The sequence below is a fragment of the Caretta caretta genome, chromosome 10, assembly GCF_965140235.1.
Source record: "Caretta caretta isolate rCarCar2 chromosome 10, rCarCar1.hap1, whole genome shotgun sequence".
Lineage (NCBI taxonomy): Eukaryota > Metazoa > Chordata > Testudines > Cheloniidae > Caretta > Caretta caretta.
In genome coordinates, this window is record NC_134215.1 from 52,474,492 (window position 1) to 52,499,173 (window position 24,682).

General features: G+C 44.3%; 1 protein-coding gene and 1 long non-coding RNA gene across 5 annotated transcripts in view; one reads left to right on the forward strand and one right to left on the reverse strand.

Moving 5' to 3' along the window:
• Nucleotides 1-24,682, reverse strand: part of TLN2 (talin 2) — a 347,160-nt gene that overhangs the window by 141,936 nt on the left and 180,542 nt on the right. For all 4 annotated transcript variants that reach the window (XM_048866513.2, XM_048866512.2, XM_048866511.2 and 1 more), the window contains 6 exons: nucleotides 23,351-23,414; nucleotides 20,761-20,865; nucleotides 17,391-17,546; nucleotides 15,815-15,916; nucleotides 7,727-7,803; nucleotides 394-574 (listed from right to left, as the gene is read on the reverse strand). In XM_048866513.2, coding sequence (XP_048722470.2) covers nucleotides 394-574; nucleotides 7,727-7,803; nucleotides 15,815-15,916; nucleotides 17,391-17,546; nucleotides 20,761-20,865; nucleotides 23,351-23,414 — 685 coding nt within the window. The remainder of the gene's footprint in view (nucleotides 1-393; nucleotides 575-7,726; nucleotides 7,804-15,814; nucleotides 15,917-17,390; nucleotides 17,547-20,760; nucleotides 20,866-23,350; nucleotides 23,415-24,682) is intronic.
• LOC142073376 (uncharacterized) lies at nucleotides 559-11,640 on the forward strand. The gene is made up of 3 exons (XR_012670212.1): nucleotides 559-724; nucleotides 11,080-11,227; nucleotides 11,554-11,640. It is a non-coding gene; the product is annotated as an uncharacterized LOC142073376 (long non-coding RNA).

A 24,682-nucleotide genomic window follows, 5' to 3' on the forward strand; every position in this document is an offset into this window, starting at 1 on the left:
ATGCCTAGATAAGTGATTTTTTTAGAACACTGTAAATAGATACATATTGTATTTTTCATACAATACCGCTTGCCCTTATCAACAATATTTAGCCTTTCTACCCTCTTTCCCAGCCCATGTCAAACATGTTTATAACTACTTTAAGAAAAGTTTTAAGACAAAGAGGGGGGAGTAAAAAGGTGGACTATGACTATGTTACTTTGGGTGTTTCAAGGAAATTGAAAGTGTGCAGTTTAACGGGAGAGTCAGCCAAACAGTGCAGTAAAACAACACAGACAGCTCACAGCCCTTATCTAATAACAGGGTGTGCACACATACTTATTTCAGACCACTCACAGCACAGGCTACACGGGCTGGTTTCCAAGGACATTATAAAACAAACAGGTTGCTCACCAGGGGAGGCATGTGGCCTCTGTGCATTTGCCCAATCATGACTTGTTGCTGGGGGGAAGGCATGCTGCCAATATTGAAAGTCTCTGGGCCACTGGAGCCTGAACGCATCACAGCAGGCAATGCCACCGAGCCATGTTCTACCTTCCCGGTTCGGTTGAACTGCTGCTGCAAGATGGTAGATCTGAAAAGGGAATGCACATTAGAACATGACAGCAAACAGCGAGCAGTTAACAGCAGAGTTTCTGTGGGAGTTTGGCCTGAGAGAAGAATGGTGATTTTGTGTTCTGTTCAGAACAGAGCAAAAAATCACTACCGGAGTGATTTGTTCTAGGTATGTGGCTTGATTCAGTGCTTGCTGATATCCCTTAACAAGGGGTTGGTGCTGACATAGTTTGGCTAGGTTAAAAAGCTAGTCACTAGTGAACACTGGAGCAGCAAACAGCTAGCAGCAGCCTCCATGGGAGGGAGCTACGGGGAGGGTCCTCCAATTTCTTTTTTCCCCCCTAGGAATAGGGTCTAAGAAAATAAAGCAATGATGGCTACTGAGACAGCATGAGAAGCGACCCGAGGAGGAGAGGAGAGAAAGAAGATGGTGGGATGCAGAAGCTGCTGATGCGCATAATCTTTGAGGGGGTATCCAATGGAAACTACTCACGGAAGCTACTAGATCGCATGCCCTGATTCTCATGGGTGACTTTAATTTTCCTGATATCTGCTGGGAGAGCAATACAGCGGTGCATAGACAATCCAGGAAGTTTTTGGAAAGCGTAGGGGACAATTTCCTGGCGCAAGTGCTAGAGGAGCCAACTAGGCGGGGCGCTTTTCTTGACCTGCTGCTCACAAACCGGGTAGAATTAGTGGGGGAAGCAAAAGTGGATGGGAATCTGGGAGGCAGTGACCATGAGTTGGTTGAGTTCAGGATCCTGACGCAGGGAAGAAAGGTAAGCAGCAGGATACGGACCCTGGACTTCAGGAAAGCAGACTTCGACTCCCTCAGGGAACGGATGGCCAGGATCCCCTGGGGAACTAACTTGAAGGGGAAAGGAGTCCAGGAGAGCTGGCTGTATTTCAAGGAATCCCTGTTGAGGTTACAGGGACAAACCATCCCAATGAGTCGAAAGAATAGTAAATATGGCAGGCGACCAGCTTGGCTTAATGGTGAAATCCTAGCGGATCTTAAACATAAAAAAGAAGCTTACAAGAAGTGGAAGGTTGGACATATGACCAGGGAAGAGTATAAAAATATTGCTCGGGCATGTAGGAATGAAATCAGGAGGGCCAAATCGCACCTGGAGCTGCAGCTAGCGAGAGATGTCAAGAGTAACAAGAAGGGTTTTTTCAGGTATGTTGGCAACAAGAAGAAAGCCAAGGAAAGTGTGGGCCCCTTACTGAATGAGGGAGGCAACCTAGTGACAGAGGATGTGGAAAAAGCTAATGTACTCAATGCTTTTTTTGCCTCTGTTTTCACGAACAAGGTCAGCTCCCAGACTGCTGCGCTGGGCATCACAAAATGGGGAAGAGATGGCCAGCCCTCTGTGGAGATAGAGGTGGTTAGGGACTATTTAGAAAAGCTGGACGTGCACAAGTCCATGGGGCCGGACGAGTTGCATCCGAGAGTGCTGAAGGAATTGGCGGCTGTGATTGCAGAGCCATTGGCCATTATCTTTGAAACCTCGTGGCGAACCGGGGAAGTCCCGGATGACTGGAAAAAGGCTAATGTAGTGCCAATCTTTAAAAAAGGGAAGAAGGAGGATCCTGGGAACTACAGGCCAGTCAGCCTCACCTCAGTCCCTGGAAAAATCATGGAGCAGGTCCTCAAAGAATCAATCCTGAAGCACTTGCATGAGAGGAAAGTGATCAGGAACAGCCAGCATGGATTCACATTCACATACAGGTATTGTAGGGTATATATTGTTTAAGAGAGAGAAAAAGAAAGGTAAAGTTGGGGATAGCATAGATAATTGAAACAGTAAATTGTAAAGAAATATGAAGTGATATTATGGACAACACAGCATTTCTTTGGGTCAAAACCACTTTGGGGAAGGATTGTAAAAGAGGTTCTGCTGAGGTAGTGTTAAGGTCTGCTATAGACTCCCAGGGTCAGACTAGGATATGGATAGTGATCTCTAATATTATTACAGAGATAAATACTTTTGGGAGTTGGGTCATAATGTGAGGCTAACTTTCCAGATACAGATTGGAGAATAAATGCTACTTCTACTGCTAGGGCCCAGTTATTTTCAGTTGGTTCTTCGTCAAATCATCATTGAACCAACAAGAAGTGATCTGAAGAAGTGGTTTTTTATCCACGAAAGCTTATTCCCAAATAAATCTGTTAGTCTTTAAGGTGCCATCGGACTCCTTGTTTTTGTGGATACAGACTAACACGGCTACGCCCTGATACTTAACATGAGGTGATGTAATTTTAGATTTTGTTTTAGTAAGTAGTGAGGACATCACAAAAAAGCTGGTCATAAGAAATAACCTTGGATTGAATGATCACAAGTTGATTCTGTTTACATTAAATGAAAGGACAATCCAAATCAGGTAATTAACCATGGCTTTTGATTTCTAAAGGGCAGACTTTGTGATATTAGGGAATTAGTTACCATTTTTACTCGTTCATAAGCTGAATATTTTTGGTAAAAAAGTGATGCATCAAAGAGCGGGGTTCGGCTTATAAACGGGTCTACACCAAAATTTGACTATTTAAAACTCTATGGAATCATTGAATTGAGTATCAAATACACTGTTGTCTTGTTTACCTGGAGCGTCTGCAGGCATGGAGCCCCTCAGCTCCCTGTGGCTGCGGTTCACTGTTCCCAGACAATAGGAGCTGCGCGCCACTTCCTGCAGCACCCATTGGCTGGGAATGGCAAACCACGGCCACTGGGAGCTCAGGGGCTCCATGCCTGTGAACGCTCCAGGTGAACAAAACATCCAGGCCCACTAGTGGCTTATCCTAATGGGCCAGGAGCCAAAGTTTGCCAACCCTTGAAATATAGGGTTGGCTGATGAAAGGGTCATACAGTTTTTGCTATTTTTACCTATCCATCTTTTGCGGGGGGCGGGGGGGGTGCGGGTCAGCTTATAAAGGAACGGGCCAATGAACAAGTATATATGGTAAATAAGTCAGCTGGACTGAAGAGCTCAAGGACTTACATGGAGAGATGACTTGGAAATTCTTCAAATCAACTATACAAAACCTATCTGAAATTCACATCCCAAGAAAGGGAAAAAACTTGTAGAGAAAGGCTCCAGACCCAGCTGGAAGAATAACCACCTCACAAAGGTTTTTAGGAGTAAGCAGAGAGTTTATTGGGCAGCGGTGGGCAACCTGGGCTGCACGCTGTCCACCAGGGTAATCCGCTGGTGGGCCGCGAAACAGTTTGTTTACATTGCCAGTCCGCAGGCACGGCTGCCCTCAGCTCCCATTGGACGGGACAGGCGAACCTGCAGGCAGCCTGTGGACAGTTAATGTAAACAAAATGTTTCTCAGCCCGCCAGCAGATTACCCTGACGGGACACGTGTGGCCCAGGGGCCACAGGTTGCCCACCACTGCTATAAGGAATGGAAAAAAGGGTTAATTAGCAAAGAAAGCTACATCATGAAAGTTAGAAAATGTAGGAGTAAATGGAGAACTGCTAAAAGTCAAGCTGAAATAGCTCTTGCCAAGGAAATTAAAATAAAGATTTTTTTAGTTATATAAATAACAAATGGAAGAAGTGTTGTGATCAGTGCAATCTATATGAGGGTTGAAGGACCAATCGATCAAGGTGACAAATAACAAGAGAATAAGGAAGAATGAGGTTGGGCTGCTATGCAGTGGAGATTATCTTTAATCTCAGTATGGCCCAAAAAATTAAATGAATACTTTGCTTCAGTTTTCAAAACAATGATAATATGAAACATGTGCATAAAGGCAGTATAATAACTTATTTTTAGATAAGGGAAGTGCAGAAGATCTAATATACTTGGACTTCAGTAAAGCACTGGACATAGTACCCCATGGGAAATTATTAGTTATATTAGGGACGATATGGATCAGTGCTAGCATGTAAGGTGGGTAAGGAATTGGCTAAAGAGAAGGCAATGCATTGTGCTGAAAGGTGAATGATCAAACTGTAGAGTGGTAACTTCTGTGGTTCCTCAAGGATCAGTCTTGGGACAAATCTTATTCAATATTTTTATTAATGACCTTTGCACAAAAAGTAGGAGTGTGCTAATGAAATGGGCTCATGATACCAAGTTGGGAGGCATCATCTATATAGAGGAGGATCGGAATATTATACAGGAAGATTTGGATGACCCGAAGACTAGAGTAACAGAAACAGGGGAAAATTCAACAGTATAAAGGGTAAGGTAATGCTCCTAGGTCTAAGAAGAAGAATTTTTGCTTCAAGCTGGAGGCTCATCAATTGGCGCGACAGAGGAGGAGAGAGACCTGTGTGTGTGGATCAGTCACAGGATGACCACTAGCCACCAATGTGATGCGGCTGTGAAAGAGACAAATGTGCTCTTACGATGTATTATGCAACGCATTTCCAGTACAGGGAGAAAAGTACCAATGCAGTTATACAAGGCACTGGTAAGACCTCATCTGGAATATTGTGTACAATTCTGGTCACCCATGTTCAAGAAAGATGAATTTAAACTGGAACAGGTGCAGAGAAGAGATACTAGGATGATCAGGGAATGAGGGCCTCTTGGAAACTGGAAGAGCTGGGCCTGCTTAGTCTCGCAAAATGAAGGCTGAGAATGGACGTGAATACTCTCTGTAAACATATTGGGGGTAAATACCAGGAAGGGTGAAGAGCTATGTAAGCAAAAGGAGAAAGTTGGCACAAGAACAAATGGATATTAACTGGCCATAAACAAATTCAACCTGGAAATCAGAAGAATGTTTCTAACCATCAGAAATGTGAGGTTCTGGAACAGCCTCTCAATAGGAGTTGTGGGTCAAACAACTGAATTAGCTGGACAAACTTATGAGCGCAGTTGTATGATGGGGTTGCTTGTGACTTCCGATATGTCTTATGTTCCTAAAACTCATGCTTCAGGGTTTCAGCTGTCACCTGCATGAGGTCAAGAAAGCATATCCCCCTCAATGTATTTTGGATGGGTTACGCCCCGCCCCTCCATTTCCTACCTCTGATGCACCAGAGATGGCCATAGCTCGAGACGGTACAGTGGCCAGGGCTCTTAGGTGGCACCGAGGATTCTCTCTCTTAGGTGTTAATCTGGCTGGTTCTTGTTCACGTGCTCGGGATTTAACTAATATCCATAAGTAAGGCTGGGAAGGAATTTTCCCTAGCTCAGATTAGTAGTGACCTTGGCGGGGGGGTTGGGGGTTGGGTTTGCCTCTCTCTGCAGTGGGTGAGTGGATAATCACTTACTGGGATTATCTGGGTGTATCTCGTGTAATAATTTTCCTGCCACTGCAGAGACCTTGAGCACTGATGCCCCTTGGTCCCGCCTATTCTCTGCCTGTGGGCACGTGATAGTCTAATATCCCGTGGGTCTCATTTACTTTGGTCTCATTTCCATTGTTGGGTTTAGCGTGTGGGGTTGATGGTCAGTGATATACACAAGGCCAGATGAGATGATACAGTGGTCCCTTCTGGCCTTAAATTCTGTGACTTCATGAGCTCCTGTAAACTAATTCCTGGCTGCATTCTTCCCTTTCAGTTTCTAAGCAAGGGTGTTTAAATTGGGTGAACTGCTTAAATTCTAGTCAATGTATTCTTTCATCCAACCATTTTAGAAAGTATTTGTATTACCAAAGACATAGTCATACAGCAGAACCCCATTGTGCCAGGTGCTTAAAGTATAAGTTTGCTACATCTTCAGTGTCTGACAAACAAGTTATCAGTAATGCTACTACCTGAACAGGCGGTGAAGGAAGAATGGAATGTGTGACCTGGCTGTATTTATTGTTATGACCTCACCTCATCTCACAAAGGACAAAAGCGGAGACTGGGGGCTGTGTCACTGAAAGAAGGATCTCACAGTTTTGCTTCAACTATGCCAAAGTAGGACTAACAACTATACATTTCTGGAGATACATTTTCCAAGCACTCCTTAGAGTTGGAATAAAATGTGTACCCCTTCTTCCAAACTGTATGTATTTACATTCTGCCCCGATAGTAATTTAGCAGTCTATCAAATAATGGGATAAGACCAAGACTACAATACGTTATCATTAACTATGGGCATGATCACTTTGCCAGATGTTACTGCTCATATTAAGTATAGTCTAAGCTCCAACAGTTGGAGGCATTGGCATAATTTTTGATTTAAAGAGTAACGACGTGCTTGGAAAAAAATTGGTGTAATTTCAGTTACAGATGAACATTGTCCATGCATATCCATTTGTTACAAATTTTGAGCTTCTAAATACAGCATTGACACAGATAGGATACGTTCTGGAAGCCATTTGGAACGGGAAGTGTAAAAAGGAAGCACGTAAAAACGTGCACTATGCGAAAGCTAAAAATTCACGTAAGGCCACATAAAAGATCTCACCAATTCATTTCCTGTAAGCCACATGTGTAACATAAATCAAAGTCAGACCTTCACACATTGCACAGACACTACCCTCCTGTCCCTTGGAGTGCAAAGAAGAGGCTTAAGTTAGGCCTCAGTATGGCTCAAAGTGTAACTGTTTCTGTTAATTAACAGTAAAGAGCCAACTGAATATTCCTTTTCAAGTGAACCGACAGCGCCAGGACCCTGCACTTGACTCTTTTCAGTCACCCAGTATAATCCACTCTCCCCACACAATGAAATCCCAGACCCCACTTAATTTGTGTTGCACTGTGAGCCAAAGCCCCCCACCTTGTCTTTAGCAGCATCTGAAAGATTAATTATTTTTTTCCATATTAAATAAAACTCTGCTAATGACAGTTACAGAACAACACTGCATGCAAACCCTAATTAAAGCCATCCATTTAGCAAATGTAAGCTATCAAAAGCAAGTAAATATTCACAAACTGAACACACAACCTTCCACTAATTCAATTTTTATAACTCTGCATACAGATTGCTACTCAGTTAGTCTCAGTTCCGTAGTTTATGGTTCAAATCACCACAACTGTGCATACTTCACACCAAATAATAGTCTTTGGACAAAACAGCAGACTTCACAACAAAAGCTTAACTCTGCAGAAGGGGAAGGAGACAGAGCTGTTTTCTGTTAAATTACCCTGCAGTTAAGTAATTTTCGAAGGACAGAAATATTTTAAACCATATTTGGGATTAAAGAAAACTACCCACTGCTTACTAAACCTTTCACTCTTACGGAAAGCCATTTTTCCCATGGCACAAACTCACTTCTTAGGCGACACAGATTCTTCCAACATTGTTGATTCCTCATCACCTTCAAGCCCAAATCTATCTTTACTTTGTTTCTGAAAAAAAAGCAAACATAAATACTTATATGGCATTTCTATTTCATTTCATTTCTTGAACTCATCTACCTTTATTTTGTCACTAGTTTACACATATTGTGTCAAGTCATCTGCATGCTCTCTCTCTCGCACTCTCTCTAGTGCTGCACCATGATGTTTTGGTGCTCATATGTGAGCGGGCACTCTGCGATAGGTTACACCTCCACGTCCTGGATGCAATAGAGAGGAGAAAGATCACAAGGAACTTCAGCATCCAGAGCACTTGGATAGGGCAAAACAATCTGGGTGCCAGCACTGGTGGACTTAAGGTGCATAAGGGGAGAAGACGAACATGGATAGTAGTACTAGCAGGTCTTGTTTCTGAATAAGACGAAGCACTTGCCCCTCCCAAAAATCAGCACCACCTGCTATATAGTATGTTTCATAGAGGCTTAATACCACCAAGCTCAGATGGACAGTGGTGCCTCCTACCAACTCCCTCCATGCAGCAGTAAATGGGAAGCCTCAACAATACAGATAGCTCACAGGAATTGGTGCATACAACTCTGCTACAAGGTATCTTGTATCCAAAAAGCGCCCATATGTGAACCAATATATGATTAATGCACACAAATGACTGCCACAAGAAAAGTAACATGACAAGTGTTACATGGTGCCAGATTCATTTCTTTATGGTTATTTTCTAGAAACTTAGTTTCAGAAATGTTCATTTCTGATGTGAATTATTTACAATAATGTAAGGGAGGTAAATGTGCACAGTGGAGTTAAATTAGGGTGTGAATTGAGATATTCCTCATAAGCAAGTGACCACAGAGAGGCGTGACACGTTGTGGAAGAAATGCCGTGTCAGAAATAGATTGCTATAATATTCTTAGCCTTGTAACAGTCATTATACTGAGGCAAAGAAAAGAGATAGCTATGTCTCTGGAGGTAGTTTAATGGGAACCCTCTTCTTTACCCATGAACAAACCCTGTTTCATTTCAGTTTGAGTTTAGGTGTGGGCTGAAACAGGCCATTCATTTTTAGAGCCAAGACTCTTTGAAACTGCAACGTTCTTATTTTGCTATTAGTGTACGGGACAGGGGGAAAAAAAATAGGAGCACCTCAAGTTGCTAGGTTTCCAATCATCTACCATTGACAAGTTGCAGGGACAAAATTTCTTTTCAGGCTCTCACTGTGACATCAGACTCAGGGATATGCTATAACAAGGGGAAGTTGTGGAAGAAAATCTACAGCAAAATAGGTCATTCAAGATGCCCTGAGTATTGACATTACAAGATTTCTATATGACTGTAGGTGAGGAACAGATGTGGCAGAGAGAGAACTCAGGCTTGACAACTGGAAACTGCATGTTTCTCATTCAAGTCATGACACAGAATGGGAGTTAGTTTGCTAACCTATTCCCATTTCACTCATTTAAAAACTGGTTGTGTGAGCAGATTTTAAAGACGAAATCAAAGGATTGGTTTGGGAGTGGAAATCTACACATCTGTACACTCTCCGTATATACAGAGAACTGCCCTAGCTTGGAATTCTACTTGTAAAACTTAGAGCAGTTCGAAAAGACAGTTACCTTTTTCCGTAAGTGGTGTTCTTCGAAGTGTGTTGCTCATGTCCATTCAACTTAGGTGTGTGCGTTCGCTACATGTACCAGTGCCAGAAGTTTTTCCCTCAGCAGTATCTGTAGGGGACCGCTCCAGCACCCCCTGGAGTGGCGCACACATGCCGCAGTATATAGGGCGCCATTGGCCCCCTCCACCCTCAGTTCTTTCTTGCCAGAAACTCCGACAGTGGGGAAGGAGGGCAGGTCGTCAAATGGACATAAGCAACACATCTCGAAGAACATGTTATGGAAAAAGGTAACTGTTTTTTCTTCTTCGAGTGATTGCTTGTGTTCATTCAACTTAGGTGACTCCAAGCAGTACCCGTGGAGGCGGGTAAGGAGTTCATGGACATGTAGATTGCAACACAGCTCTACTGAACCCAGCATCACCCTTGGCCTGCAGCGTGATCGCATAGTGAGCCGTGAACGTGTGTATCGAGGACCATGTTGCGGCTTTACAGATATCCTGGATCGGAACTTGTGCCAGGAAGGCCTCCGAAGATGCCTGCGCTTTAGTGGAGTGGGCTCTGACGATCGGTGGCGATGGAGCAACCACCAGCTAGTAACAAGTCCTCATGCAAGAGGTAATCCAGTTAGAAATTCTCTGCGTGGACACTGGGAGGACCTTCATCCTATCAGCTGTAGAGATGAAAAGCTGAGTCAACCTAAAGAAAGGCTTTGTCCGATCTAGGTAGAAAGTCAGGGCCCTTCTTACAGCCAAAGGATGGAGGCACCTCTCTTCACTAGTCTCATGGGATTTAGGGCAGAAGACCGAAGGAAGATGTCCTGGCACATGTGGAAAGTAGACACCACCCTGAGAAGGAAGGCCGGCTGGGGCCGGAGCTGTACCGTGTCCTTACAGAAGAGCGTGTATGGCGATTCTGAGGCCAGGGCACGCAGCTCAGAAACTTGCCTTGTTGATGTCACCGCCACCAGGAAAGCTACCTTCCATGATAGGTGAGATAGGGAGTACGAGGTCAAAGGCTCAAAGGGTGGGCCCGTGAGCCTGGACAGAACCAAGTTGAGATCCCACTGAGGATCTGGGGACTGAACTTGAGGAAAAAGTCTCTCAAGACCTTTGAGGAACCTGACCTTCATGTCATAGGAGAACACTGTCTGCCCCTGGACGGGGACATGAAAGGCAGAAATGGCCGCCTGATGCACCTTGATAGAGGAGTGTGCCAGGCCCTGGTTCCTCAAATGAAGCAGGTAGTCTAAGATTGACTGCACCGAAGTATGCGAAGGGGAGATGCCCCATTCAGCCGCCCAGTAGGAAAACCTCATCAACTCTGCCAGGTAGGTCTGTCTAGTCGAGGGTATTCTACTCCCCAGGAGGATCTGCTAGACCCCCTCCAAACAGGTCCGTTCTTCAGGGTTCAGCCATGCAGCATCCATGCCGTGAGATGGAGAGACGTGAGGTTCAGGTGCAGGAGGCGACCATGGCCCTGTGACAGCAGGTCTAGTTGGTCTGGCAGGGACCACAGGGATACTGCTGCCAAGCTCGAGTGCCTCTTGGCATAGGGCCAAGGATTAAGCTCTTCCATCTGTTGATATGGAGCATCGAGGCTATGTTGTCTGTCAAGACTCTGACCATTCTGCGCGACAGGTGGGGAAGGAAGATCGCGCACGCCCGGAGCTCTTTGACGTTTATGTGTAACGTCATCTCTTCCAGGGACCATGTACCCTGGGTCTGGAGATCACTGAGGTGCACCCCCCAACTGAGATCTGAGGTGTCCAAGACCAACTCGACTGAGTGGGGAGTGCTGTCGAAGGGGACTCCTTCCAGGATATTCCCATGGTCGGAACACCATCGGAGCGAGGTGAGTATTGTTGTGGGAATGGTGACAACCTTTTCCAGGTGGTCCCTGGACTCGGAGTAGACCATCACCAGCCATTGCTGCAGGGGTTGCATCCGGAGCCTGGCATGGTGCATAACATACGTGCACACTGCCATGTGACCTAGGAGGCGCAGGCAAACCCTGGCTGTGGTCATGGGAAATGCAGAGACTTCTGCGATGAGGTCCATCAATGCCCTGAACCACTCCAGCAGCAGGAACACCCTGGCGGAGGTTGAGTCGAGCACCGCTCTGATGAACTCTATCCTCTGTACCAGAACTAACATGGATTTTCTGTTGTTCACCAACAGGCCGAGGCAACTGCATGTGGCCAGCAGCACCGCGACGTCCCCTTGGACCCGAAGTTGCCCTTGACAAGCCAGTCATCAAGGTACAGGTAAATCTGGATACCTTGACATCTGAGGTAAGCCGCCACCACAGATGTGCACTTGGTAAATACCCATGGTGCTGTCACTAGGCCAAAGAGAAGGACCATGAACTAATAGTGGTCGGGACCTACCGTGAACCGGAGGAAGCATCTGTGCCCCTCAAAGATGGTGATGTGGAAGTACGCATCTTTCAGATTGAGGGCAGTGTAATAGTCTCCCAGATCCAGGGAAGGGATGGAGGAGGCCAGGGAGACCATGTGGAACTTCAGTTTCATTAAGTAGTGGTTCAAGCCTCACAGGTCTAGTATGGGCCACAGACCGCCGGTGGCCTTGGGGATTAAAAAATATCAGGAATAGAACCTCTTGCTCCGGTACTCCACAGGAACTACCTCCACCACACCCAGCTGCAGTAGACCCTCTACCTCTTGCGCGAGAAGACTCTCGTGATAAGGGTCCATGAAGAGGGATAAGAAGGGTAGAAAGTAACTGAAGGGTGTAACCCTGCACCACTGTATTTAGGACCCATCAGTCCAATGTTATCGATGCCCATGCAGGGAGGAAGGAAGAAAGGCAGTTGGCAAACAGAGGGGAGGAAGGATCCAGGAAACAGTCTGGTAGGTCGCCCTCGGGCGTACCCCCAAAACGGGCGCTTGCCCGTCTGCTTACCATGGGTCGACCCCGACTGGGATGTATATGGGGATTGGTGGCCAGGCTGCCTCTTGTAGCCTCTGGATTTTTGTATGGGGAGGCTCCTGGAAAGGGCGGTTCCCCTGGCTCTGAGGCTGCTGCGGCTTAAATCGCTTGCAGGAAGGGCTGGGGACGTACATGCCGTGTTTGTAGGGTCGAGCGGGAATCTTTTAGGCCATGGAGTTTATTGTCCATCTGTTCTGCGAACAGGGCATGCTCGTCGAAAGGGAGGTCTTGTATTGACTGCTGAGCCACCGGGGAAAGACCAGAGAGGAGCAGCCAAGAAGCCCTATGCAACGAAATGGCCGATGCCATGATACGGGCAGTGGTGTCCGTTGCTGCCTGGAGAGTTGCTCTGGCTGCAGTCAAGCCCTCATCCAGGATCGCCTGGAACTCCCTCCTCAAGGCCTCAGGAAGAGTGCTCTTGAACTTGGTCATGGCCTGCCACATATTAAAATCATAGCGGCCTAGCAGGACCTGATGGTTGGCCACCTGCAACTGTACAATGAATAAACTTTACACCCGAACAAGTCTAGTCTCCTTGAGTCTTTATTCTTACGGGTAGCCTCAGTTGACCCTGTCTCTCCCTGTGGTTGATCGACTCTACCACTATGGAATTGGGAGTATGGTGGGTATAAAGATACTCGTGACCCTTGGATGCCACAAAGTACTTGCACTCTGCCCCCTTGGAGATAGGAGGCGAGGAGGGGGTTTGCCAGAGGGCATTTGTAATTTTTGTGACCCCCCTCATATAGGGGCAAAGCTACCCTGGCCGGGGCTTTGGGACAGAGAACATCAAAGAGAATCTGTGGGCTCCTCTAACTCCTCTGCCTGGAAGCCCAGATTGGCGGCAACCCTCTTTAACAGCTCCTGATGCGCCTTCGCATCATCCTGAAGAACTGGTGGAGGGGGCCCCACTATAGCCTCGTCTGGCGATGACGAGGAAGAAGCCGGTACCAATGGGTCCTCTGCAACCAGAGGTGGTCCAGCAGCTTGCTCACCCACTTCCTCCTGTGCTTGCAGGGTGCCTGCAGCCGAGGCCTCTTTAACTGGAGGGGGGCTGTAGCCGCTCTCTCCAAAGGTCCAAATACTGAGCAGGCTGCCTGGGAGGGCTGAATGAACCCCCATGGGTACCACTGTGCTGGCCATGGAGTTTGAGGCCATGGGGCTGGCTGTGGTGCCATCGATGTAATCTGCACCGTAGGTATTGGAGCTTGTCCCACAGCTAGGGAACTTCACTCTGAACCCGAGCTAGAGCCTGAGCGGTTGCTCCCCTGCGACCAAGACAGGGCTGAGTGGTGGCTCTGTCCCGATCAGTACTGGTCGCTCCTGGAGTTGGATCTGGCGGGCCTTGACTGGCTATCTACGCCTTGATGAGTGGGACTCGGAACCAGAGTGGGTTTGGTGTCGTGAAAACGTAGCCGCAGGTGGTGACACTGCCCTGGGGGAATCAGTGATGGTCTGGAGAACAGTACCATCGGTCCCTCAACCTGTCCCTGCAGCGGTACCAGTACTGTGGAGATTCCTGGTACCAACTCCAAAACTCTTGCCAGGGGGCGCGTGCATCCAGAGATCTGCGCCCAGTGACCAGCGAGCCGTGCCTCAAGCCTCTCTGCCCTTGTCCAAGGTCTGGAGACTGGATGAGGCTGCAAAACTTCTGCCTATCATGGTCAGAAGCGTTTCGGCTGCGAGAGGGCGACCACTAGCGGGATGTCCCCCATGACGGGGACCGGTGCCGTAGAGGTGGAGACTGTGGTGGTCCAAACACATGTTTACCCCGTGGCAGGAAATGGAGTGGGCAGCACTGGAAGGGACATAATGTCTTGTGCAGCTTGCAGGGCCTCCGGCGTGGACAGCACCCGGAACTGATGAGGACCTCTGCCGCTATCCGGGGTAGCTGATGGGGAGCAGGCTGGGCTACACTGCTCGACCTGACCTGTGGCCCGAGACCCCAAAGGGGGTGAAGAGGTGCCCAAGACAGGGCTTTGGTCCACCCCAGACTTGTCCTTTGTGGGAAGCTGGAGACTTTCCTCTCCCAGTCTTGCTGGGCTTCTTGGCTGGAGCTATGGAAGGGGACTGATGCCGGATCACAGACAGTACTGGCAGGGTGCTGCACTCCGAGGTCATGGTGCTCGGTGCCAAATCAGAGCACTGCTCCGGCATTGGGGTAAGGATAGACTCCATAAGGAGTGCTCTCAAGTGTATGTCACACTCCTCCTTCATCCTGGGCTTGAAGGACTTGCAGATTCTGCACTTATTACTGATATGTCCTTCGCCTAAGCACCGTAAACAACAGTTATGTGGATTGCTAATGGGCATGGGCCTTTTACAACGATAACAGGGCTTAAAGCCTGGGGACTGGGGCATGCCCCATCCTGAGGTGAAGTCCCATTTGGGACCTACTAAGTCTCTAACTAACAAATACGGAAACTAAAACCAGAGGGAAACTATATACAATCATATACAAGAGGTAAATGAGTTTGAACGAACAAGAAGCAACAGTGCTAGCTGAAGCAGCAACAGTTCCATGCACCATCACTGGTGGCAAGAAGGAACTGAGGGTGAAGGGGGCCGTGGCATATGCACCCCACTCCAGGGGGCGCCAGAGCCAGTCTCCTACGGATACCGCTGAGGGAAAGACCTCTGGCACCAGTGCATATGGCAAGCACACATACCTAAGTTGAATGGACATGAGCAATCACTCGAAGAAGAATGCAAGTTTCTACTTAAACTAAAATTTGAACATATTTAGAGCTCATTAAATTTGGAACTGATGATGCTGGATGCTGGCTTGAGCCAGTCTTAGAAAAAGAGTTGTGACGAATACTGGCAATCCACCCCAGCCCCAAATTGAAACACCCCTGATATTCTAGGCCTGGAGTTCCCCTAAACAAAAATCCTCAATCCTCCTGAAATTTCCAATTGTCTGTCATTTCTCTGGCATGAACATATATTTATAATGGATTATGTTGTAGTTTGGTCTAATCCTAATAAAATTTGTCAACAGCAAGCACACAGTAAAGTATTTAAAATGCCACAGGTTTCCCACAGAAAGTGCTTAGAACACAACTAGTAATCATGTGGCATTTGTTGGCAAATGTTAACTTTGGTAACTACTATAATTATATAGTTTATTCTCTACAGTTAAGGAGAAAGCTTTAGGCCATTATTCTCTTGATATAGAGAATATGACATGTAGCTGCTTTCCAGAAGAGTATCCACTTAAATGCCAGGCATGCTGAGTTAAGTCTTGTAACCCATTCCCTCAATACGGCTAATAGTTTCAGTATTACTTCCATAAACACTTCTTTATAGTAATTAACGGGAACTATTTTCTAGGAGTTCTTGCTATAAGCGAGTCACAGCAAAGAAAAATTATACCTAGTTAGCGTCACAAAAGAAAGTGAACTACTGCTATCAGGTAACCTATCTTTTGTGAGCGAGACATTGCATTTACTAATTTTACTGTACTTTTATTGACATCCTAAAGTTTTACCTTCTTCAATATGATATCAATGTAACCTGCAATTAGCTGAGAAATCTGTTCTCCTTCAGTGGTTTGTACTGAGTAGTAACTTTCTTGATATTCACCAAAATCCTGAGGAAAAAAAGGTACAACAAGCAGTTCACCCTTGGGAACGAATTTAAATAAACAAACATCAGCTGTATTCAGATGACCAAAATCAGAGATATAAGGAAATACATTTCTAACTTTCTTTTGCTTTTAATCTAACAAGCTCATATCTACCACATAAGGATCAGGGTCTACACCAAAGCCAAAACCAAATGAAAGCAGCTGAAATTTCCCTTTACCTTTGATGTCTTATTATAGCTAATGGCTGGAACGGCAGATAAAACCATTCCAAGGCTCCACAAAATACTATGTGAGGGAAAAAAGGCTCTTTCGATTGGATCCATTTCATACATTTATTTATTTTAAGGCCAGAATGGATCATTAAATCACACACTATGACCTCCTACGTGTAACACAGGCCACAGAATTTCACCCTATACCCTTGCACTATACCTATTAACTTGTGTGTGACTAAACCTTTTCTTCCAGAAAGGCATCCAGTCTTGATCTGAAGACTTCAAGAGACAGAAAATCTACCACATTCCTTGGCAGTTTGGTCCAATGGTTTCTTACCCTTACTTAAAAATGTGTGTCTTATTTCTAATTTAATCTTGTCTGAATCAACTTCCAGCCATTGGGTCTCAATACGTCTTTCTCCACTAGACCAGTGGTTATCAAACAGGGTCTGGGGTCCCCTGGGGGGAGGTGTGGGGCGCGTGAGCAGGTTTCAAGGGGTCCATCAAGCAGGGCCATGCGGTGGGGCTTCGGCTTTCTGCCTGGGGCACAGAGCAGAAAGTCAAAGCCACACTGCATGGGGCTGAAGCTCAAGGCTCTGTGCCCAGCCAACTGGGGTGGAAGCTGAAGCCTGAGCAATGTATCTTCATGGGGCCCCCTGTGACATGGGGCCCCAAGCAATTGCCCTGCTTGCTACCCCCTAATGGCAGCCCTGGCTTTTATATTCAGAAAACCAGTTGTTGTGGCACAGGCGGGCTGGAGAGTTTTTAATAGCATGTCAGGGGGGAATCAGAAAGAAAAAGGTTAAGAATCCCTGCACTAACTGAAGAGCCGCCAGCATCTTCTCTCCAGGAAGGTACTTACACACCATTATCAAGTCATTTCTCAATCATCTTTTTGATAAGCGAAACAAATTGAGCTCTTTAAGTCTCTCACTGTAAGGCATTTTCTTCAGCCCTATTTAGTTTCACAGCCTGTCTGTCACTTTATACTGCATTCTGAAAACCTTGATTATTCACAACCAAAATTAGCAGATGTCAGGCAGATAGATGGCTCTTTAAAACAGTGCTTTGGATAATCAGGGTCGGGTTATGTACATGAGACAGTTTGTTGGCCATAAGAAAATTGGCCCAGTTGTTTCTTCAGGACTAAATTAAACTAAACTAAACCCAATAGGGCCAGTCAATTTAGTGCATCAGTCCACGCTCCTTTCCCCATGACAGACACAAGCCTCCCTCTCTGTAACAACATACAGAAAGAGTACCAGAGTGAAACTTTTTGGAGAGGCAGCCCAGCGCTTCACAGTCGTCAGTGGCCATTCCTGCAACACCTCCTTGGTCTTTTCATCCACACGCATCACTGAGTCTTTGGTGATGCCTAGCAAACGAGGAACCAGCTTGTTTTTGCCCTTCATTTTTTCCTGTAGCGGAAGTATCAAGGATTAGTTTTCATTTACCAACTGGCCTATGTCAGAGGGGAAAGGAGAAGTAGAGTGGGAATGACCGTGACTGGTTACACTTACATAAAGTAAAAACTAGATGCACTGCAGAGAACAATTCACAGGCCCAAACTTAGTTTCTCTGGACATGGCAAGTGCACAGAATAATTTAATGTTGACACACTGCTAGAAGTGTTTTTTCATTCATTTTCAAAACACTGTGTTGTATTCAAAGCCTCAATCGTTCAGTCTTTTTTTCATCTTACCTAGAACATGGTTAAATTAAATGTACAGAGGGACTCAGTCCAGAGTTATCCTCTTAAAGGCACACAACTCTGAACACACACCAGAATTAAGTGGTAGGATACACAGCTCCAGTGACTTTTAGACTAGGGTTTCATTCTCCAATGCCCCACACCTTGTGTAGTCATTTACACTGGTGTGATATGACTATCACTGCCACTGTGGTTTGGTAGCAACTTACAGCCATTTTTACTGATTGAAGTGACTATCCAAGCTACAGAACAATGGAGCATCACATTCTACAGCTATTGCTTGATTTTTCATTACAACTTCCTTCTAGGTGGTCCACATCTATCCTACTTTGCTTCTTGGATGCAGATACTGCACTTAGCATAACTTGGAAAGAGATGTGAGCCAACAGATTTCATACCAAAATTCTACTCATGTTCAAAGCTTTACTCCGGTCTTGAGAATCTGTCTTCACCCTTAATCTGGTACATCTTGAAGACATTAAACTGCAACTGACCTTCACTGTGCAATTCAGTACAAGTAACCGCTTGTGATGGGGAGAAGAAACCTTCCTTCAAATAAAAAAGGCATGTTACAGTCCAAGTCTTTGAAAGTTATTTTCAACTACCCTGGTGGTAGTATTTATGTAAACTAGCTTTTCAATTTAAAAATTACATTGAAAACAGCTCATATCACAGTTCAATGACAGGTGGCACCTTAAAGACTAACCGATTTATTTGGGCATAAGCTTTTGTTCGTAAAAAACCCACTTCTTCAGTTGCATCTGAAGAAATGGGCTTTTTACCCATGAAAGCTTATGCCCAAATAAATCGGTTAGTCTTTAAGGTGCCACCGGACTCCTCATTGTTTTTGAGGATGCAGACTAAACCGGCTGCCCCCTGATACTTGGTTCAATGGCCAACTCCCACCCAGATAAACTAAGCAGCATGTTAGGCAATAGACTGTAAATTAGCCTCTAAAGCCTTCTCTCGGCAGAATTTCTGGTAGTGTTTTATGAAGAGAATGAAGATTTAGCAGGGAGCAACACAGATTAAGGATTCTGAGGTTTACAGGAGGCAAAGTCAGCTCCATTTATTATACATCATAGCTCTAAAACGTTTGTTTTACTAACCATTTAAACAACTTCACCCATGTCAGCATCGCTATGAGGGGGGCTCTCTAAGCTGACAGGTGCTATCTCTCAAGGGCTGAGTATACACCTCTCCAGCACTTCAAGTCCATAGAGCAAGGACCAGAAACCAATTTACCGTGCAAAAAAAAAACTCTATCATGAAATGCAAATGAGTCCATATGTTCTGCTCCCCCTGAATTTATTTTATGTCGTGGGCTACAGAGAATCAGCTCCTATTTATGTCCCACGTCCTTTGTTCGGTATCAGACCTGGACTTCAAATTATTCCACCGTCTTCTCACACACTTCTTTCAGACTGAAGTTCTATGCCATAGTTACAGAATGATTCAGTCACTATTTGCTTCAAGCTACAAGTAAAATCATGGAGTCAAACATGCATCCACGAAAATGCAAGGGTAAGTATTTCTATCTTCAGCCCAATGATCCAGTTAGTCATCGCTGAAAAATCGGACTGAATTCTCAACTTGATTGCTTGTTGTAAATGTGCATGTTTGTACAGTTTTAATATTTCAGTTACTGAAAATTGCAGATATTTTCATGATAGCTTCTAACATACAACTCCATGATCAGCTGATGAAACCAGTGTGAAACCACCACGAGCTTATTGTGCTTTCTAAATAATTCCAGCATTTTTTTCTTTTAAAATTTATGCCCAAATTAAATTTCATTACTTACGATTGTAAAGAAGCATTTAGTTCTTCATTCATAAATCACTATATTGGAAGCCACTTAAGTCACTTGCAAAATAATTTAATGCACTGAACAGTAATGAAGTATTTAGGTTTTTGCAAGAAAAGAAAACAAATTTAGGAAAATGGAATAAATACATATAGAGAGCAAAATCAAATAAACATGTAATAGGTATCCCTGGGAAGATGCCAAATGCACACCATATATTCTCTCCAGTGGATAAAATTAATACTGGCCTATAATGTCTGAAAACAACAGCCTCAGATATGAGATTCTACTTTAACAGGTCTCCATAAAAAGGTGCCTAATACGACAGTGTCACTTCTACTTAAAGGAGCAAAAGCTAATTAATGATGTCACGCTTTTAGAACGCCATCATCCATTACACTTTTGGCAGAGCACCCGAATGTTCCATCAACTTCAGTGGAATTTGTGGGTGCTCAGCACTTCAGAAAATCAGGCCACTTGATGGATTTAGGATCCTAATTTGGGAAGGAAGGATGGAAAACCTAGACTGCAGTTCTCTTCTTACCTGGACCACCTTATTGAGAGAACACTGATCAAGCAATGATTCAAGTCTTGTTTAGCAGCAGCAAAACAATTCTATATCTGCCAAGTCATGATTTAGTCATCTTCTCCCAATTATAATATTATTGTGACTTTAAATGCAGAAAATTCAAGTCCTTAAGCTGATAGTTGTATGAAGTGTAAGATAAAATAACTGCACAATATGAATATGGTTCTTGTAAAATGCAGAGATTTCAATATGCACATTCAGGTAAACCCCCAAGCTGGGAAAAGCAGACTTGTGGTGTTTTTCTAAATGTTTTGATGAGAAAATATTTTGGTAGGTCAATTAAAACAAGTCAAGCCTGAGAAAGGCTGCCTTTGATCCTGCCAACTGAATCTAGCATAATGGGGCCAATTGAATCTAGCATAATGGGGCCCTGATGCTACCACAATACAATTCAGTGAGCTCTCTTTTTAGTGGAAAAGACTGTCCTGCAGACTTAAACCTTGGATATGCAAACTCTGCTTTCAGAAAGTGGTCTGGGGTAATACATAATCAAGCACATCTGTTGCCAGCATAATCTGAACTTACCTTAACAAGAAAGAAGGACACTCCATATGTCCTGAGGGAGCGTGCTAGCTTAACATACTTCACTTTGGCTTCAATTTCAGTCATCTCTCCACAATTCTTGTGTTCCTAGAACAAGAGCTCAGTTTTACTTTGTATAACTTAAACTGAATAGAAATGATGCCCACTGGAAACTATGAAAGGAACTGAAAGTGATGTGTGCCAGCTTTTAACTGATCGGGGCTGCTTTTTAATTGTGAAACTAATTAAATCAAAATATTGCTGGGCAGAAATGTTAGCAAGGTTATATATTCAAATTTTCTGACACAAAGAATTATGGAACAAGCTGCCCAAAGGGCAAGTTTCTGCCTAATCATCATCAGTTATGTTTATCCCTCAAATCATGGAAGTTTAATATCCCTTCAAAAATTTTCAGACCTTACATAAAGCTATTCTGGAGATTCCCAGCATCCACACAAATGACCAATCTTTGAAAAATCTTGCTATGCTTAGCCCATGATAGGCTGTGAAATTCAAAGCCACATGATAGCTGTGCAACACAGCAATTCCTTCTATTAGTTATAAACTTGACACCTCTCATTTTCATTGATCTACCTTCACTATACTATCCATTATTTTGTATATCTTTTTTTTTCCCCCCACTCCTTCCTAAGGTAAAGAGGCCCAATCATTTCTCTCTTTACAGGGTTTTTCCACCTCCATAATCATTTTGATATTTGTCTCTGAACCCCTCTCTCTTAGTTGTATCCTTTTTGAGATATTGCCATTGGAGATGAATACAACTTTAATGTTAGCTGGTTCCGCTTTATCCAGTACTTTGTTGACATGCTCAAGGAGTTCCAATATTGAGTTCCATACAGAAGCCAAACTGGTTCATCCCACTGATATCATGTTCATCTAGGTTTTGAATTCTTTTTTAAACTATCATTTAAACCAAGTTACCTGACACTGAAGGAAGGCTTACTGGTCTATTACTACCCTATTACTGTCACTGTTACTCCTCGAGAGCTTCTTGGCCCAGTCCCTTTGCTCACCCAATCCTAATCTCCCACACTCCTCTTTCTCTTGGCCCTCTCCCTTTCAGCTCCTCACCCTAGCCCGTCTCGCAATCCATCCCCTGCTCCCAGCCTCTGCCTTCCCTTAACTTAATATATTCCCTTTGTGCCTTGCCCACACCTTCTGTTATCTCCTTCTGCATTTCCATGAGTCTGTTTCCTTCTCTTCTTTGTCCTCTTCTATTCTGACTGGGTGTCAGCAGAGGGAGAATCAGGAACATAGGGAACTGCCTCCCTGTTCTCTGATCTGGTGACCAGCATCACAATGGCCTGTGGTAGCTGGAAGAAGCCACTGTATCCCCAAGATGGAGCATTGTCAGTTGGCATTGTTGGGACTGTGTATGTATAGACCAGCTGGCACACACAGGAACTCTCAGAGGCTGGAGCACACTCAGTGCAGATGGAATATTTGGATAATTTAGCTGCCAAACTCACTCCAACAAGCCTCTTGAAAACATTCAAAAAGAAATTCTTCTGAAGCCTGTAACTTGGCCAAATTGGGACTGCTTGTCACAGTGATGGCAAATGACACAACCCTAACAACAAGAAAACCCCCTGCCAAATTTCAAGTCCGTCTTCCTAAGTATGTAGGTGCTACAGCGTCTCAACAAATCTGTTGTAACCATTCTTTTCAACATGGACAAAACAACATATTTCCCCCTAATCTCATCCTCAGAAATGGCTGAGCCATTTTTGCTGAAATATTGCAAAAAAATCCAGTCTGTGGCTGACATCCAGCCTGGAAAAGGGTTGGGCAACCACAACTATAGGTGGCAGTAGTAATTCCACCTATAACAAATTCATGAGTTAAAGAATTCTTTGACTGGGAGTGCGAGGGATAAAGAGGATAGCACTTGACAAATTCTAGCAGTGCATAATTAAAATTATGTTCCATGCTGAGATCATATGTCACTGCCATTTTCTTTCTTGATGTGAATAACCATACATCAGCCGCTAACTTCAGAATTTTCCAAACTAGATAAAATTGCTCATATACTTACATGTTGCCAAGTTTATGTATTAATCAACACTGACACATCAGTGCAAGATCCTATAAAACATTTCCCGCAGTTTTAGCATGTTGTGTATTTGATCATTTCAGTCATTTCCAATTTGATCCTTCCCAGCCACCTCTCTGAATTCAAGCATTTGCCAACAGAACTCTGTCGTACACAAGCCTGAAGCTCACGCTTGAGCTATGAAGGCATGAGAAGTTCTAGGGATAAAATTAAACTGACCTCCTTAAGTGTGCTTCTATTTCAGTGCTAATGCATATCTTCATGGTTCCACATAATTGAGAAAAAGGTCTAAGGAACTTTGAACATGCACTGAAAAGAGAATAACCTTCAACAACAACAACAAAAGGATAATAAATCTTACAGTGGAAGAAAAGAGAGGTTGTCAGCATCTTTACACTTGAGTTAGTGAGAATTTATTACGTAAGCAGAGGACATGCACAGACTACAGAGCTGGGAAACCAAACTCTTATTACACTTACAAAGACAAGAAACTATTACGTTTTTCAGTTTCATAATTACCTGAAATATTTTCTTTTCAGCTCCTCTTTGTTTGATGTATTCTTTAGGCAGGAATTCTTTCAGACTGGAAAAAAAATACTATAGTTAAACAATGGCTTTGCTTCCCGTTACCTCTTTGCCAACAGTAAGCCCCTTTGGCTCCTAAAACAGGCATAAAATATGATGAAAGAAGACCATGACTAACTAAATATCAGAGGTGAGATTAAGGAGATGAACTGGCATTAAAAATAGCCATTTCAGCTACATCCTTATGTGATGATAATTCATATTTTTCTGGCTGACAAAGTAAATAACTGGGATTCTTTCCTTCACTAAACCTTCTGATATATTTCAACATTTTGAAATATTACTCAAAAGGGTTCATATACAGATGTTAAACACTGACTTTATTTTACTTTAGGGAAAGAAATCAAAGCACAAGCCAACTATACATCTGCAGTTCAGTCACTACCTCTGCTTTCTAGTAGCACTACAATTTATTAATGTGTGCACTAGTACCTATTTCTCCCCGTCTTTCCAGAAGTGTTGGAAGAATAAAATGTTATCCACAAAAGCAGTTCAGTGGATGCTTAATATCAGTAGTATCCCGAAAACAAAGTAACAAATAACCAGTTTTAATTTCTGTGGCACTTAAGGTCTCGAAACATGAAGTGAATTAAATGTGTTCAGTCCCCAAGGTGTAATTTAGCTTTAAAAGGCTCTCAAATCACAAAAATCTCAGCCCACTTTAGAGCAGATGTCAGTCTAAGGGCAGCCACTGACCATGATTCTTCAGAGGTATCTCCTTCCTCTTACGCACTCCTCTTCCCATTCTCACTCCAGGGTCTCAGTTACACACAAGAAAGTGAAGTGGCAAGTCACCCAGTAAGCGCCAAGCAATTATTATTATTTGCTACCAGTCATTTAAATTAGTCTTTGGAATCATTATCTTGTAGGGCTTTGTATTTATAGTGCACTACATAAGTAGTGATATCATGGATGGAAAGAAGGACTTATTGTAATACTAGCTATGTCTACACTGCAACGTAAGTCCAGGGTTCAAACGCAGGCTCCAGCCAAACCCCACCTTCCATCTACACACAAATTATGCTAACCAGGACTCGGACCCAGAATACCAAGACCCCAAAGGGATTGAGGGTCTGAACCTGAGTCAAGCTGGGACCCAGTGTTCAAGCCATAGTGCTTTGCAGTGTAGACATAGCCCCATTGTACTCGTGCTCTGGGAGTCTGCCAAATGTATCCCACAATGCCATGGGCTGACTTTCTTTGTCCTCTGGACAGTCAACTTTGGTGGAGAGTCAAATTTTCCTACACTGCACCACAAAGGGCTAG